The sequence below is a fragment of the Talaromyces proteolyticus genome, assembly GCF_021365285.1.
Source record: "Talaromyces proteolyticus strain PMI_201 chromosome Unknown BGW36scaffold_9, whole genome shotgun sequence".
NCBI classification, from domain to species: domain Eukaryota; kingdom Fungi; phylum Ascomycota; class Eurotiomycetes; order Eurotiales; family Trichocomaceae; genus Talaromyces; species Talaromyces proteolyticus.
In genome coordinates this window covers 1,668,155-1,683,917 of record NW_025764285.1, presented here as the reverse complement: position 1 = coordinate 1,683,917, position 15,763 = coordinate 1,668,155, and the positions used below count along the sequence as shown (strand labels likewise).

The following is a 15,763-nucleotide window of genomic DNA, read 5'->3' as shown; positions in this document are numbered from 1 at the left end:
AGTTTAGCGTAGAGAGTCATTCGATACGCTGCCTGATTGAGATGTACATACAAAGGACTATATTGCTATTGATTATTGAGGCTATTCCTACTACTATCGTCGGGTTGATCTGCTCGCTGAGCAGCCATCATATCTGCACTCACTCACATGATTATCCTTGATATGTCATACGAATACGATGGGAATATTAAGGATGCAGTACTAATATTCGAGCCTGTATGAACGGTGAATCCAGTGATTCATCGCTCTCAAAGCGGAATTCTCATTATCAAACAGCAACTGGGGACGGCCAATCAACGCGGGCTTAATTTTGGCCTTGAAGCCAAAGCCGGAGTTAGGCTCAGTTAGGACTCTTAGCAGGTTTCGCGGGGACAAACGGCGGTCTTCCGTTCGCGGTTAGTGTGTACTTGAACTATATGCTGGACTCCAGAGTGGGGACGCTGACATGGAGATCCCCGGAACCGCACGCCTACGCTAGGCTGTTTTGGTCAACAGGGCATGTGTGTGATTGGCGGCCAAAATATGTTATCAGGGCGCTGTGATTGGCTGCTTCTGTCCTCCAGCTCGATCCGTATCAAGTATCACCTGCTGAGCGAATTAATTGACGCTATTCGCGATGCTGCTGCTACATGTCGACTCTCTTAACATTTGTGCGACAAGAAACAGCAGACACCCCCACGAGCCACTGCATACCACATACGCAGAGCAGACCTCAAGCTGCTGGCCACAGGCACTGCACTGGCAGTGACTAAGCAGCTGTGGCCACTAAGGATATTCAGTACGTAATGATAGCCCTAACGCGACCCGCGGTGCTGGGTGCATCAAGCGCCTGCCCAATGAACAGCAACAGGCTTATCTCTGGCCGCCAGCGGGCCTATAAAACGCAGGCTGTCTATTAACGCATTATGTATTATTATTCACGGCCACAAACGCCCAGCGGAACCCAACGCGGCGGTTGAATATCTGTTACGTGTGGGAAATCATCCGCGCCGGGATCTCCATACACGCAGTTACTAATTATTACTATGTAGAATGCACCGCCGCCCGGCGATGATGCGTCAATGACTCGGAGGGAAAACGCGATCGAACGGAAATAATACTAAACCGATATTAATACATTAATAAGGCAATAACAATCGAGTAATCGTCGAATATGGACATGGAGCGAAAGTAGCATCGTCGAATGGAAGGAGCGCCTCCCTCCCCGCAGCCAATGAGAGCCGCCTCTTTCCAGCGGCCTTGAAAGCACATGTAATAATAATTCCTATGACTACACCTGCTTCGCTTCTGCTACTACTGCTACTGCATCTGCCTGTGATTATATTATTGTATTATTCCATCGACTCGATTTCTCCCGACATTCTTCTCCCTATCTGCAAGTGGCCACATCGCCTCCGTTCTGGTTATTGCACTATTAAAGAAAGCATCGAATGCGTCTCCGTATTGCGCCTACAGTATACAATACATTTCTCGGTGGAGCCGGAATCGGAATGACCTCACGTTCTACTGAACATCTCGTCCTGCTGCAATCGCTGGCAGGTCGCTGAGTCTGCGTTGAGACCTGCATGAGTCGAGACCCTTGTCCAGACCAGCGAGACTGATCCTATTGACGATCGACGTGTATTCTGTCTGCTTCCCGCCTTCTTTCTTTTTCTCTGTCTGTTCTATTTATCTGCGTCCGGCCTCGTTTTTGTGACTGGCCCGTGTTACGTGACTATCTCAACCACCGCCGACAGTTATCAAATCCTCCTGATAAGCCCGCCGTCACCATTCGACAGCCATCACTCACCTTCAATCTAGCATTCTTCTAGTGCGCTCCCCTGTGCTCGCCATTGGCCGTAACCCCGGGTTTTTGCAGCAGCAAAGAGGTCACCGTATAGTCAGTCAACCGTCTGCTGTAAGGTCTGCTGCAAGGTAGAAACTAGAAAGGCAGGCAACATCCGTATTATTCTCTCGGTCCAGCGCTAGGCAGGCTCTCAGCGTCGAAAAACGGGCGTGCTTATCCGGGTGATACGGGCTGGCGATCTGGAGCTGCGTTAATTACCTCTGTGGACATAACCTAACATTCACAACCGGAGCCCTTATCTCAGGCCTAAGGCTGGGGCTACCCTACTATCTGGGCCTCCACCCCTGCCATCGTTATCACTCTTATTATTACGGCTATCTCGTGGCGTGAGGTCACTACATAACAATGGCCACCGCCATCACAATCCAAGCCACTTCTTCTGGCCCGGCAGCTGCTGGCGTGCCCCTAACCGCTGCTGACCACCGCTCTCTCCTTCGACAACACCACCGAATGAGCTCGACATCGTCGCCCGTCGCCTCTCTCACAAACTCTCCATCAACATCGTCAGCATCGTTCTCCGCCATCACGACGCCCACAACCAGCACATCGCTCGCAGGCGTCATATCCTCCCGCGGCCCTGCCGGCCGCGATGGAGTCAGCTGTGACGCCTGCCTTTTTAGAAAAAGTCGGTGTGCCATGAATGAACTGGTCAACAAATGCTACTCTTGTGAATTCCACCGGCAGGATTGTACTTTTACTCTAGCAAACAGTAATCATCCGTCGGGTGACCTCGGGTCCCCGCAGTCGAAAAAGAGAAAGTTGGAGGACTTGACAACAGACTCAAACAAAAGGTCGGTATCATTTACGACCCCTCACTGGCGACTGATGGCTAACCCATTAACAGGCCGTCAACGGATATTGTTCGACCAGCAGAGTCTACTGTAAAAGAAATGGTGCCACCAACCACAAGCGCCAGTGCATTGGCATCGCCCAGGCTGTCTTACCAGTCCAGTCAACATATCGGACTGACGACTGAGTTAGAACCAATTCTCTTGGAGCACCTACCCCTAGACAACAATGAGGAAAGCTTACTTTCTTCGACGCACAAAATACGCCGATTTACCGAAGATGGCACGTTCATGACAATTATGGACAACGGCGTCAAAGAGCCTTCAACTATTTCACTGGATGCCATCGAAACATTAGTTGCACCCTATGGCTCAACGTTGGTAGACAAGTTCTTCCAAAAGATCCACCCCGTTTTCCCCATTTTGATGGAAGACTCTTTCCGACAGTCATACCGCACACGCAAAGGCCTTTCTCCTCTTCTCCTCGCCGCTGTATACACATTGACTTTGAAATACCTTGAATTTGAACCCGCCGCTCGAACGGCCCGCAAGCCGGATGTCAAGAAGATGGAAGACACCGCTATGAAGTTGTTGACGGAATCTCTTCCTCGCGCTGATATCACTGCAGTTCAAGCAGGTCTACTGATAATGCAACGCTCCTCCCTCAACACCTCATCTTTGAACGGACAACTGGCAACAGCCGCCTTCGAACTCGGTTTACACCAGGACTGCTCAAATTGGAAGATTCCGGCGGCCGAGAAGGGTCTTCGTAGACGCATGGCTTGGGCTTTACATACACAGGACAAATGGTCATCGCTTGTTCACGGCCGGCCATCACAAATGTCAGCTGCAAACTGGACTGTGCGTGATTTGGTGGAAGAGGACTTCATAGGAGCCTTTCCGACCTCCACCACACGAGACGATGGTATTCCAGTGCTTGGACACGGTCCACTTCTCTTCTGCCAGCATGTCTCTTTGACAGCTATCTTAGCTGAAATCCTCGATACATTCTATACCTTACGTGCTGCGGAACAATTTTCAGCTGCCGGAAGCAACAAAACGCGTCACATTTTGGAGAAAGCAAAGCCTGTACAGATCCGGTTGAAAGATTGGTTTTCCCGCCTCCCAACAGAAATGAAAATGGATTCTTCTTCTGGTTCGGAAATCCTCTTCGATGAGGTGACTGAAGATTCTGCCTCCAATGGCGCGTTACACGTTGCGTATTTTGCTACGGAAATCACTCTCCACCGATGCATCATTCGCTCCCTGAGCACGGAGACTGCCGACAATTACCTCTCACATATTTGCCGATCGGCTGCAAAGACCCGTCTGATCAGCGCTATGGATTTTGTCAACCGCCTACGTCCCGCCCACCTCCAAGCTTTCTGGCCAGGATCCTCTCGCACAAACTTTGCTCTTATCGGCTCGTTTGGCACATTACTCCTCGCCACAGCGCCCACAAAGGAAGAAGCTGAATTCTACCGTCAGCGACTTGCAGAGTATAGATGGACACTCAGCGTCAGCGTCAAAAATGCACAATTCCTGAAACACGCCATTGAGTCTCTAGACATGGCGACATCGTTGGCACAGAATGTGCCTGAAAAGCCCGGCATCGAAGAATTGATGGCCAGCATTGTTGCAGCTAAGAATAACTCAAGACGTCGGCATGGCCAAAATAAAATTGGCGACATGCATGATTTCGCGCGCGATATTGACACCGGACTCATCTTAGGTGAAGGGGGTGTTGCCACTTCATCGGTGGTGAGCGGGTTAGCATCTCCAGCATCGAGTCTGAGTGATGAAGATGAAATGAGTGATTATGAGGCGGGCGAAGGATATTAGTTTTACTATTCGAACCTCTATTTCTCTCCGCTTTCCTGTTTTCCTTTGGGAATATGATATCATGAATTGGAGTACGACCCCTGATGGCGCATTGATACTGAATTTTAATTTCGATACTCGATTTTTATAGACGGGAAGGCGTACTTGTGACGGCATTTCCAGGCTTCATTGTGATACCGATTGGCTTTGTTAGGGTTACTTATAGATTGCAAATGATTTTACTTATCAGTTAGTTCTCAGTGTGTAGGAATAAGCAATTCTCCTTTTGTTGCTATCTATGTTTGCATCTCGGTATCAATGTTCAAGAAAGTCATTAAAAAGAACAAGAACTTGTATGATATACTATCTTTTCCTGCAAACTCCGAAACTCCCTTAAATCACCCTTTTTAAAATGAACTGCGCTGTCGAGTTGTAAGATAACAAGCATCCACATATTGTTAGACGAGCAGAACAGCTATCAACAATCAGTTACTGCCTCATGTTTACCATTTCAGATATAACGTACCATTGACTGTTCCGTCGAGCTCGGGACTATTCGTAACTTGAGCATATTTGGCCCAGACCTAGCAGAGAGGAGTAAGTTTGTGCTTTTCTTCTCGCTGCTATTATGTGGAAAAACATACCACTTTTCCACCTGTCGTGACGATTCCGAGTTCCGACACGTTCACTTCTACAACGGTGCCCTTGGTCAAGACGCCGAGTTGCGTGTACAGAGGGTTCTGTGGGTTCTTCTTGACGCCTAAGATAGGCAATTGCACTGTGACGCCCAATTCGGGGTGCTTTATCGGGTTAGTAAAGTATCAATCTCAAATGAACGATATACTCACTGTAACATTGGCCTTTTTGTAACGAAGACCCATAGGCCTAAACCCATTAGCACCCATTTCACTTTTCTTTTCAAAAGGAAAGAAATAAAAAAAAATACCGAATAAACCGCTCAAACTTCGGATTCCGTCGCGTAAAGTCCTGTCCAACAAAAGTCGGTTTCGTAATCATCCTCTTCCACGACTTCTTATGCGTTTTCTTGCCCGTGTTCACCACCTTGAACATCTCCTCCTCACTAATCCCCTTAACCTTGGGCAACGGCACGGAGAATTTTGCGGCTTTTTCGGATCTTTTATCCTTGATAGCAGACGACAACGCCTTGGCATTGGTAGCCTGCGACCGATCCAGCAGGTAATTCGGCAAGGGCGTCGAACTGGGTTCGGAAGGCGCTGCGGATTTGACGTTTTTCTCTTCCTGTGCGCGAATCCGCTTCTTCATTTGGATCTTCTCCGCATGCCGCTTTTGAGCGTATTGTTTGGCGCGGAAGCCGCGCAGGGTTTGGGCCTTTTGAGATGCCAAGTGACCCTCACGGGCTTCGCGTTTGCGCGTGCGTTCTTCATGGTCGAGACGACGGCCATGAGTTTTTTGGAAGCGTCTGGTTGGGGTTAGTCCATATGTACATATAGGTAGTGCGGTTTGGCTAGAGCAGAGATGGATTTGTTGCTTCTCTGTGGAAATGGTAGACTGACTCGATATATCTGTTTGAAAGCAGGTTAGCAGTGACCTCTAGACATTAATATTACCAAGAATAATCAGAAGATGCTGCTGGAAAGGATTTACGAACTCGTTCTGAGGCTGTTGATTAAGCGATCGTTAGCAAGGCTTCATACACACATAACCAGCAAAGGAAAGCATACCATTGTGAACAATCCTAGCACTCAGTGCAAAACAACGAAATGAGAAAATAAATCCAAGCACCCAGCACTGAGCAGCAACCTGACGACGAAAAGTTGTGCCCGCAGATCTTGGCGCTGATTAGCCTTATCAAAGGAACTTTTTTCGACAGCAGGCCGGGTCACGTGCACTGCGGTAAGGCGGTGCGGCATCTTACGCTGTCCGTGATATTTTCTCCCAGAGCTCCTAAATAGCACTGCAAGTGGCTCCAACGCAGGTATATTATCTATCTACCACACCGTCGATTGACGCAATGCTCAGTCGCTCCGCCCTCCGGGGCCTTGTCAATTTCGAGCGCTCGGCAACTCGACAATTCCTCGTCTCATCTCCATACACACCGCGAGCATGTCTGCGTCAAGCATCAACCAGCGGTCCTCAAAAATTCCACGCCACGCCTCCTGAAATCCCACCAGCTGCTCCTTCACAAAAACTGTCACCATCGCCATCATCATCATCATCATCCTCCTCATCAGCCACGCCAATCCCCCCATCCAACACACCCTCAACACAACAAGAACAACCACTCTCCGAACCAGAAACCCTCTCAAACGGCGTCCCACGCAGCAAACTCCCCCTCCCGCCAATATTCACATCTCCACTTCAAATCTCCAAATCCCTCGCCGAAAAGCTGCCGTATTTGTACAGCCAACGACCGCACTATATATCTGCACATCTGCACGATCGGCCATATCTCCTGACCGAGGGCGATCACTTGCGTCTCCCGTTTCTGATGCCCAAGGTCAAGTCCGGCGATATTCTGCGGTTCAATCGGGCGTCGATTATTGGGTCGAGGGAGTATACGCTCAAGGGCACGCCGTATGTAGATGAGCGTATGTTTGAGTGTCGGGTAAGGGTGTTGGGCGTCGAGTCGGAGCCGCTTAGGATTAAGGAGAAGACGAAGAGGAGACAGAGGCACGTGCAGCGGGTTAAGAGTAAGCATCGGTATACGATCATGCGCGTGATGGAAGTCAAGGTCAAGTCGTTGGAGGAGTTGTTGGAGGAGGGAGCGGAGATAGTGGAGAATGACAGTGCTGAGGCTGTTGCAGAGAACAAGGACTTTATCGAGACTAAGTCTTCGTGATTATTTAATTGATGGTGTATAATTTGCGATATCATCTGTATTCTCTTTTTTTTTGTTTATTGGAATATGTATTTTTATACATGCATGGCACGGAATTCAAAATTCTTCATCCAGGACTAAGTGTCTCAGCCAATAGCACAATACTGATATTGATAAAGGAAATTAGTCGACCAAAATGCTAGGTGCCAAAGTTGAATAATGTTCAAAAAAGCTGGCGAACAGCCGAATGGCGTGTCCGATGTCCTGGGTGCCTCCCGTCTCGCGAATGCTATGCATGCTCAGTTGCGGGTTTCCAAGGTCAAGAGTTCTTGTCCCCAAGTTCGCAGATAGCATTGGTCCGATGGTGCTACCGCATGAGGAATCATTGCGGACTACAAACAGCTGTAATGGAACCACATCTCCTCCATCTTCAGTGGCCTTTTCGGCAACTTCCTGCAGAAGAACGATGCCGGGGGAGTTGGTGGCGTAGCGTTGGTTTGCGTTGATCTTGATTACAGGTCCCTCGTTGATCTGAGGCTTGTGATCGGCTTCGTATTTGGCGCTATAGTTAGGGTGAACGGCATGGGCCATGTCGGCGGACAGCAGGAATGAGGTGGAAAGACTCTGCTCGAAGGCAGTGGTTATGTCCAACTCATTGCCGACTTTATGGTAGGATTTTTCGGAGCCGAAATCTTCTGCAGGTAGGACTGATAGGCGGCGGAGAATCGCGGGTAAGGTGTTCGAGTCGGCACCCTGGGCTGATTTACTGCCGATTTCTTCGTGGTCAAACAATGCAATCAGTCTGATCGCATTGTCATCATCGAGTGCTGTTGCAGAACGGACGGACTCGATGAGTCCTTGAACCGCACAGAATGACATGTTGAGGTTGTCCAAGCGGGGAGAAAAGACGAATTCTTCGAGCAGCCCTCCAAGACATGACTTTTGAGTGTCGAAAAGAATCAACTCAAAGTCAAGAATTTCAGATGGCTTGGAATCAACTTCAGACGCAATCAATTCGACGAGGTATGGGTGGTGGCGTTCGGTTGCAGCTTTCAGTGCTTTCTTTGCAGGTTCATCGTTGGACGAGTCAGTGGTTTGTCCCTTCGTCCTGTTCAGCTCAGCCTCGACGAGACCGGCAATTGGGAACAGCTGTGTCTCATTGTTGAAGTCAAATGATTCCTTGCGGTCCAAGTGAATGGCCAAGGTGGGGATGCGAAGAACTGTCAGACATCAATTAATCACCGCTTTCGTTTAAGATTCAGATGAAGCGCCATACTGGGACGGTCAACCTTGACCAGTTTGGACACAATATTTCCATCTTTTCCACGGACCATAACACGGCCAGCAACGCCCAAATCACGGTCAAACCCTGGTAGACGTAAGCGCATACTCTCAATCCAATTGAATTGTCATCTCACATGTATGCCATATACCTCCGCCATACGTTTCAACGCCAACCTGCACATATCCTTCGTCTCCCTTCTTGCTGACTGGCTTGATTCTCAAGACGGGCGAGTCGGTATGTGCTCCAACCATGGCGATAGAATTGCCAGGCTGGAATCCCGTTAGATAATTCAGAACTGACCCAAACAGCGTTGATGTGTTTTACCTTCCATTTCTTGCCAATGGCAAATGCCACAAGGGTAGATCCATTGCGGGTGAGGTAGTATTTTCCGCCAGGGTGTAGAGTCGAGCTCCACGAGTCTCTCTCCTAGTATCTGTAAGCAAAACATGCGGCAAGGATATTTCGGTCAAGTACCTTGATTTCCTTGAAGCCAGCAGAAGCTAGGAGGTCTTTTCCAGACTTGACGGCATGGTAGGCTGAAGCAAAGTCAGATTATGCGTGCGATAAGTGATAACTACATGTAGTGTTCTTACGAGTGGGAGATGCATTGACAAAGGATAAAAAGTCCAGGGCGGCCTGCTTATGATTGACCTTGACCATTGTGGAGTAGTTGTATCTCACAGCAGGACCGAGAGTATGTCGTAGAGAAACGGAGCGATAGCAGAACAATGCAGGCTTTGTGAGGCTGTGATGATAAGAAAATGAGTTCATCTCTCCACACTTTTCGCAGAGCGGAGGAAGATCGATTAGGATTGGCAGGTGGTCACTTGCAAGGCGGAAAGTGGATCCTACGACACGCTGATACGGCACGACCACATACTGCATTTACCCTAGTTGACTTGAATAGCAATAACTACGATATTGAATATTCTGGAAAACTGCCAAATGGTAATTACGGGAGTACCCTGCGTATAGTGACAAGGAGGAGCAATTGGCATCCAAATCTGACGTTGAATTATCCCTCCACGCGCCACCGACACGACCGTGACGAGCGTAGGGTGCGGTGCGCGGTGGGCGAAACATCGAGCAGTCTGGTCGCGTCAATCAAACGGGGCAGTTCAAAACATCAACAAGTTGACATGTATAATGGGATCATCTATCCTCATATAGAAACCTCTAGGGAATCGGGAGATCCCTCGCCAATAGGCGCAAGGACAGGCTCGATCGCGTGCAGCCCGCAGACGCCAAGCTGCGACGCGCCCGTCCTTTCTCGGTTCTTCAGGTAAACAACAGCGAGCGCTGTGTGCAGTCGCAGACGTGTACCTCCAGTCTGCACGGATGATCTCGTCTTCCCCGCACGATCTGGCAGGACGCTGCAGGCATCCTGGGTTCTCGCAGAGCCGTCTGATGTTGTATATTGTCGTCTCTGCGTTGTTGTTGTAAGTGGCCCGCTTAGGATATGGATGCCGCATCAGGACTAGCGCTCCCGACGCGTGACCCCGTTGCCATTGAGGGATGAAGCACTAATGTGCCCATAGTAAGCTGGAACTCCCTTCGGCCTGCGTCAACATCAACACCAACAACAGTCGCTGCATCGGCGCCTTCCTCTACCATCAACCAGCCCGCTCAATCAACCCTCGCCCCTACTCCTCGACTCTCCAGACCCGTTTATATATCGTGCCAGGCATCAAATGACGACCGTGCCCCATCTGCGCCGACAGTTTCGTCCGCTGACTGGCCTGACTGAGTGATTTGTGACCAAACAAACCGCTTAGCAACCGGTCGTCTACGAGCTGGAGAGGCCTATCTGACATTGAATTTACTCTCAGCGGAAGGTATATCTATATTGCAGCATCTGTTCGCAATTGATTCCTCGTGAATTCGGCGTGAACATACCATTTGCTTCATAGTCAAGACTTGCATTGACACATCGTGGTACATTCATTCTCGGTCGCAGGGGGACCCCGGTTCTCCTCCAATCCCAGCGCCATGGCTGAGAATGGCCGAGAAGCAAATGCTCCAGACTCTGTGACCGAAGCCTCAACAAACCCCGCTGAAGGAATCTTGGACAATGTCGCATTGAACAGAATCGCCTCACCTGTCACTCGCACACCGCCCGGCAAGCCTATGAAGCAAACATTATTCTTTCCTGACACGAATAGTAATCGCTCTCACTCACGCAACACGTCTGATGCTGTTGACCCCGTGGCGCTTGCAAACGCTCTGAAGGACTACGATGAGGCTGGCCGCCGACGAGAGCGCACACCGGGTACAAGCCCAAGTCGTAAAAGACAGAGAGTATACGGGGATCGGTATGTTGATATTTGATATGAAAATATTTTCTTGCTCAGGGCATCGTAAACAGGCGACTAATTTGAGCGCAGGTTCATCCCAAATAGAGAGGGTCAAGATCTTCAGGCTACCTACAGCTTATTAGGCGAAGATGGCTGTCCATCAACACCGTCACGAAGCAAAAAAAGGGCTCCGCACGGGGAGCTTCATTTTCAAAGAAGTATGTGATGCGCTTTCAAAACTCCTATGATTGTCAACTAACTTCTGTGTAGCCGAAGAAGCGAACCGCACATATTCTCGTGTTCTGCGCAGCGAGCTGTTCGGTACCTCAGTACCTCAAACCGATCCTGACGCCGATGGATACCTCAATCTCAGCACAACTGTCCATGATCCGACTCGATCTCATACCCCACCAGCTCTAGCAGCTGCATCTCTTCCGCCCGCTTCTATCACCCCATCTACTCCTCACAAAAACATCTTTAATTACGCATCACCTCGACCTGGCTCTGGCCACCCAACACCGTCTAAAACTCCTCGAAGTCAACATGGACCCAACTTGAATCCTCGATCAGAATTATATAGTCTCTCTCCCATCCACTACAACAGCCAGCGAATACTTGAAACCCCGAAGAAACAACATCGTGTGGTCCAGAAGGTTCCATTCAAGGTTTTGGATGCTCCAGACCTGCAGGATGATTTCTATCTCAACCTAGTCGACTGGGGTAGCACTAATATCTTGGGAGTCGGGTTGGCTAACTCTGTTTATATGTGGCACTCGCAATCTGGCCGCGTTACAAAACTCTGCGATTTAAAAGACGATACCGTGACAAGCGTCAGCTGGATCCAAAGAGGAACTCATATCGCAATTGGAACTGGAAAAGGGCTTGTTCAGATTTGGGACGCTGAGAGCTGTCGGCGCTTGCGAACTATGATTGGACATCAAAATCGCGTTGGTGCTCTAGCCTGGAACGATCACATACTCACATCAGGAGGACGTGATCGGTTGATATTCCATCGTGACGTCCGCTCGCCGGACCAATATCTACGCCGATTGGCCGGACACAAGCAAGAAGTCTGCGGGCTTAAATGGAATACTGAGGATGGCCAGCTAGCATCAGGAGGTAATGACAACAAACTCATTGTGTGGGATAAGGTAAACGAAGCCCCGATTTACCGATTCTCTGACCACACCGCTGCCGTTAAAGCTATTGCCTGGTCTCCTCATCAGCGGAACCTGTTAGCCTCTGGCGGAGGTACAGCTGATCGAACAATCAAGTTTTGGAATACTAGCACAGGTCAGTTGCTCAAAGAACTGGATACTGGGAGTCAGGTCTGCAACCTCGGATGGTCGAAGAATTCCGATGAGCTCATCAGCACGCATGGTTATAGTCAAAACCAGATCGTGATATGGAAGTATCCTCGTATGGAACAAATCGTGTCACTCACAGGACACACATTTCGAGTTCTATATCTTGCAATCAGTCCAGATGGCCAGACTATTGTCACAGGTGCTGGCGATGAGACATTAAGGTTTTGGAAGATCTTTGGCGCCCAAAAAGGTAGCGACTGGAGGAGAGGAAGCAGACTATCGGAATGGGGCACGATACGATAGTTCTCTACTGCATGTCCGACTTTCGGCCCCAGTATATCGGCGGGTATCTAATACTACGATTCCGTCTCTCCAGTCGGTATCACACATTTTCACCATTTCGCAGCATCAGACGGCCTATTTGACGACATTCAGCTTGCATGTAGTGGGTGCAATTTGCGTGTCCATTTACGTTGCCAATTTTCTGCCAAATTCTCTGATATTGCATTGTATTTGCGTTGATCTTGTTTCTACATTCTCCATACATTGCATATTCCCCCTTTCCATCCTTCTCATTTGGCGATGGCGCTTAGAGGCGTTTTCAGGTCTGCAATACACTTTTGTGACGACCAGGGAATTCTCATTTGGCATGGTTGACCGGTTCTTGTTTTTTTTTCTATTTATAATTGTGATGACCGCATGATGCCCATGAGCAGCATTATTCAGGTGGCAAATAAAGGGAATGACTGTTTTGTGCTTTAGCCAATATATGTACTGAGTTCGCATTTCTCCGTTTGGGGGAGTGGATTGCATTTTAATTTCACTTTCCATACCATTGTAGAGATAAATCTATCAACTTTTAATATAACTCTATATCAAGTATTCTCGTCATATCTTTCAACGATCTGGTTGATATTGGATGCTCTGACTGGAATAATAGACGTCGGTATACCCCAGATGTCGATTCTCTCTGCAATAATTGGGTAATACATAAAATCATAATTGCTAATCTGTGACTAGTCTGATATTTAAGCCAAACAAATGGATTCAAAGTACTAGAATTTGAAAAAGCTACTTTTGAATATATCAATTGATGACTCGATAGATACATCTAATAACTATGGAGTTGAACACGAGGCCAATCAGGTTAAGTGTTGCCCGCTATTTTTAGAAAGGAACTGAGGCTCTTGCCACTTGGTGAGGATTCTATGCCTTTACATGTAATTACTACTTAGTCAACATGTGAAGTGTTTTGAGATTACGCGTCTTTCAATATTGGATAGTTATTAATAGAGATCTTAGCTAAGTATTTCCACATAATAATTGTCTGCAACAGCTGACAGCCTGAAGAATGAGCGTTCCGTGCGACGCCTTTTTTGGAAGACGTGGATCTGGAGAGGCTGTGGACTTGTGCTCACCTAGGCAGTGGAGCGTCACATCAACACTGTCGCCGACAGACTGTCAGTGGCCAGTCCACCCGAAAATGAGCTTGATTGCCCCGTGCCTCTGTTTCTGGCGAATGAGGTTGCGGACCCTGTTGGTTATGTATACGCTCGCCTTCTAATTCTTATGATGCATGGGGCTGAAAGCTTAGCCTATCCGTGCTCGGGCTCACAGTGCCGCAGGGCTGCCGATCAATGTTAAGTCGTTAATGGGATGACGCGTCGAAGGCCTGATCAAAATCCTTTGTCATTCGTCTCGCGGCTTATAGTTCCGATGCTGTTGGGGGGAATATGGAGTCAGCATTGTGAAGTATAAAGCTGGAGGAACATCAACAGCGTTGATGCCATGTACCCAAAGACCGTGCCCAAATCCGATTGATACAATTCAAGATGCTCTCCTCATTGCCTCTTTCGCTTCTATTCTCTGCCCTGTTTCAATTCCAGAAAGTCTCAGCTTCAGGGGCTAGCTATACAGTTTCCATCCCACCAGCAGCCCCGACCAATGCAATCGAGGTCCCGGCCGACTTCTTTGGCTTTGGCTACGAGACCGCCTTTCTCCCTCATTTCGACAATGCATTCTCCGAGAACATGGTCAATGCGATCGGGTCTCGCATGAGCAAGCCTCTTATTATCCGTATTGGAGGCACTAGTGGTGACTTGGTCAAAGTAGACCTCGAGCAAAAGGAACCCGCGATATGCGTCAAGGGGCCTTCCTGCCCCCTGAGTAGCCAGGATACTTTTACCTTGGGGAAGGCTTATTTCGAAGTATTCAAGAAGTTTCCGAATGCATCCATGACCATCCAGGCTCCAATGGGAGACGGTATGGAGATGAACAACACTATGGCCTACGTGCGCAATGCATGGCAGAATCTTGGTCATGACAGGGTCGCCGCGATCGCCTTAGGAAACGAACCAAATTACTATTCATGGAATGCCGAGGAGTATGTCCGTCACGCATTAGAGGTTGAAAGTAATATCACCAAAGAATTTAATCTCCAAGGTGAGGAAGCACGGATCTTTGAGCTAGGCGATATTGCCAATGACGCTGCTGTTTCAGGTAACAAGTATGATATGTAAGTAGAACTGCATCTCCTTTCTTCCGGTATTCTGTATCTTCATCTGGTTTCTGTTCGTAATTTGCTAATTTTGCCTGGCCCAGAACACAAGTCTTTGACGACCATATCGATCAAAATAGCCAAGGCAAATTCGCAGCTGAGCATTATTATCAACTGAACAAGAACCTAGCCGTCTACAATGAGGCAAACCTGCAACGTAAGTGACTAGTTCTCAAACAAGCCCACGCGGAGATTCTAACGAAAGGCATCCTCAATAGAACACGTCATGAACCATACCGCTATCCTTGAACACTTAGCCTCGTACGAGAAATCAATGCAAGCTGTCCACCAGCACCATGCAAATCTCTCTTTCGTCTTATCTGAGGTTGGATCGGTGATTGGAGGCGGCCCAACGAACTTTTCAGGCGGTTTTGGCGCTGCCATTTGGGCTGCTGATTTCCACCTCGCCGCAATGGCACGCGGGATCAAGAGAGTGTCCAATACCCAGCGCCCAGAGGCCTCACATGCATTCTGGATCCCTGATAACTCTGGGCCCAAGACTGGACGGCCTGTGGTCCAGGGCATCTTCCCTGCTGCACCTTTTGTCGCCGACTTTGTCGGAAAGGATGCTTCTCTTGGTAAAGTAGTCGAATTAGGTGTTAATGGCCAAGGTCTCTTCACTGCGTACGCCATGTACGGTCTTCATTCCGAGAAGATAGAGAGAGTTGCCCTGGTAAATCTTCAGCAGTGGGATGCCAGCTCCAAGACTACACGGGGTAACAAAACAGTAACTCTGAGCGTTGGAAACGGGGTGAAGTCTGCTGTCATCAGGAGACTGCATGCTGACCAAGGGTGGTCCGCGCTGGGCTACGACTTGGGCGGTGCTCAGGAGAATGTGACGTGGGCTGGTGAACAGTGGACTTACGCCGTTGATCAGGGTATGGGCCATTTCCCTACCGGTTCTATGGAGCAAGAATCAGTCGCCGTGAATGGCACGGTGAAGGTATCAGTTCCTGATACCGAGGCGGTCATTGTATTCTTTGAGTAATCCACCTGGACAGTCACCCAATGACAACAGTCTAGATCGAAGAGTTTTGAGAGATATCTATACATATGTACATTCTA

At 48.8% G+C, this 15,763-nt stretch overlaps 7 protein-coding genes across 7 annotated transcripts; 5 read left to right on the top strand and 2 right to left on the bottom strand.

Annotated features, from left to right (window-relative positions):
• Positions 1-2,191: 2,191 nt before the first annotated feature.
• Positions 2,192-4,476, top strand: BGW36DRAFT_361958 (nitrogen regulatory protein OTam; the record flags this gene model as incomplete). Its single annotated transcript, XM_046214323.1, has 2 exons — positions 2,192-2,637; positions 2,691-4,476. The coding sequence occupies 2 exons, from the start codon at positions 2,192-2,194 to the stop codon at positions 4,474-4,476; spliced, it is 2,232 nt and encodes a 743-aa protein (XP_046069808.1).
• A 242-nt stretch (positions 4,477-4,718) lies between these two features.
• On the bottom strand, positions 4,719-6,265 carry BGW36DRAFT_384448 (ribosome biogenesis protein Nsa2). The gene is made up of 8 exons (XM_046216787.1): positions 6,159-6,265; positions 6,086-6,096; positions 5,991-5,999; positions 5,402-5,896; positions 5,304-5,340; positions 5,100-5,255; positions 4,982-5,039; positions 4,719-4,930 (listed from the first exon to the last, which is right to left on the bottom strand). The coding sequence occupies exons 1-8, from the start codon at positions 6,159-6,161 to the stop codon at positions 4,914-4,916; spliced, it is 786 nt and encodes a 261-aa protein (XP_046069807.1). The 5' UTR covers positions 6,162-6,265; the 3' UTR covers positions 4,719-4,913.
• A 183-nt stretch (positions 6,266-6,448) lies between these two features.
• On the top strand, positions 6,449-7,216 carry BGW36DRAFT_256289 (uncharacterized protein; the record flags this gene model as incomplete). The annotated part of the gene is made up of 1 exon (XM_046210025.1): positions 6,449-7,216. A coding segment is annotated over one exon (768 nt), but the record flags the coding sequence as incomplete, so codon positions are not given.
• A 222-nt stretch (positions 7,217-7,438) lies between these two features.
• Positions 7,439-9,200, bottom strand: BGW36DRAFT_300329 (aspartyl aminopeptidase; the record flags this gene model as incomplete). The annotated part of the gene is made up of 6 exons (XM_046211614.1): positions 7,439-8,475; positions 8,532-8,624; positions 8,674-8,809; positions 8,865-8,966; positions 9,015-9,076; positions 9,134-9,200. 6 exons carry the CDS (start codon positions 9,198-9,200, stop codon positions 7,439-7,441), a joined length of 1,497 nt encoding a protein of 498 aa, XP_046069805.1.
• Positions 9,134-10,227, top strand: BGW36DRAFT_217002 (uncharacterized protein). Its single transcript, XM_046209977.1, has 2 exons — positions 9,134-9,979; positions 10,079-10,227. The coding sequence occupies exon 1, from the start codon at positions 9,302-9,304 to the stop codon at positions 9,824-9,826; it is 525 nt and encodes a 174-aa protein (XP_046069804.1). The 5' UTR covers positions 9,134-9,301; the 3' UTR covers positions 9,827-9,979; positions 10,079-10,227.
• Positions 10,228-10,529: 302 nt separating this feature from the next.
• On the top strand, positions 10,530-12,444 carry BGW36DRAFT_300148 (putative cell cycle regulatory protein; the record flags this gene model as incomplete). The annotated part of the gene is made up of 3 exons (XM_046211598.1): positions 10,530-10,852; positions 10,925-11,052; positions 11,105-12,444. 3 exons carry the CDS (start codon positions 10,530-10,532, stop codon positions 12,442-12,444), a joined length of 1,791 nt encoding a protein of 596 aa, XP_046069803.1.
• Positions 12,445-13,839: 1,395 nt separating this feature from the next.
• On the top strand, positions 13,840-15,763 carry BGW36DRAFT_216876 (uncharacterized protein). Its single transcript, XM_046209975.1, has 3 exons — positions 13,840-14,656; positions 14,743-14,855; positions 14,917-15,763. The coding sequence occupies exons 1-3, from the start codon at positions 13,974-13,976 to the stop codon at positions 15,684-15,686; spliced, it is 1,566 nt and encodes a 521-aa protein (XP_046069802.1). The 5' UTR covers positions 13,840-13,973; the 3' UTR covers positions 15,687-15,763.

Coding starts and splice junctions, on each gene's coding strand:
- BGW36DRAFT_216876 (XM_046209975.1), top strand. CDS start 13,974: ATGCTCTCCTCATTGCCTCTTTCGCTTCTATTCTCTGCCCTGTTTCAA. Junction 14,657..14,742: donor TCAGGTAACAAGTATGATAT/GTAAGTAGAACT, acceptor TGCCTGGCCCAG/AACACAAGTCTTTGACGACC. Junction 14,856..14,916: donor CAATGAGGCAAACCTGCAAC/GTAAGTGACTAG, acceptor CATCCTCAATAG/AACACGTCATGAACCATACC.
- BGW36DRAFT_217002 (XM_046209977.1), top strand. CDS start 9,302: ATGAGTTCATCTCTCCACACTTTTCGCAGAGCGGAGGAAGATCGATTA.
- BGW36DRAFT_384448 (XM_046216787.1), bottom strand. Junction 5,341..5,401: donor AAGTTTGAGCGGTTTATTCG/GTATTTTTTTTT, acceptor TAATGGGTTTAG/GCCTATGGGTCTTCGTTACA. Junction 5,256..5,303: donor ACAAAAAGGCCAATGTTACA/GTGAGTATATCG, acceptor AACCCGATAAAG/CACCCCGAATTGGGCGTCAC.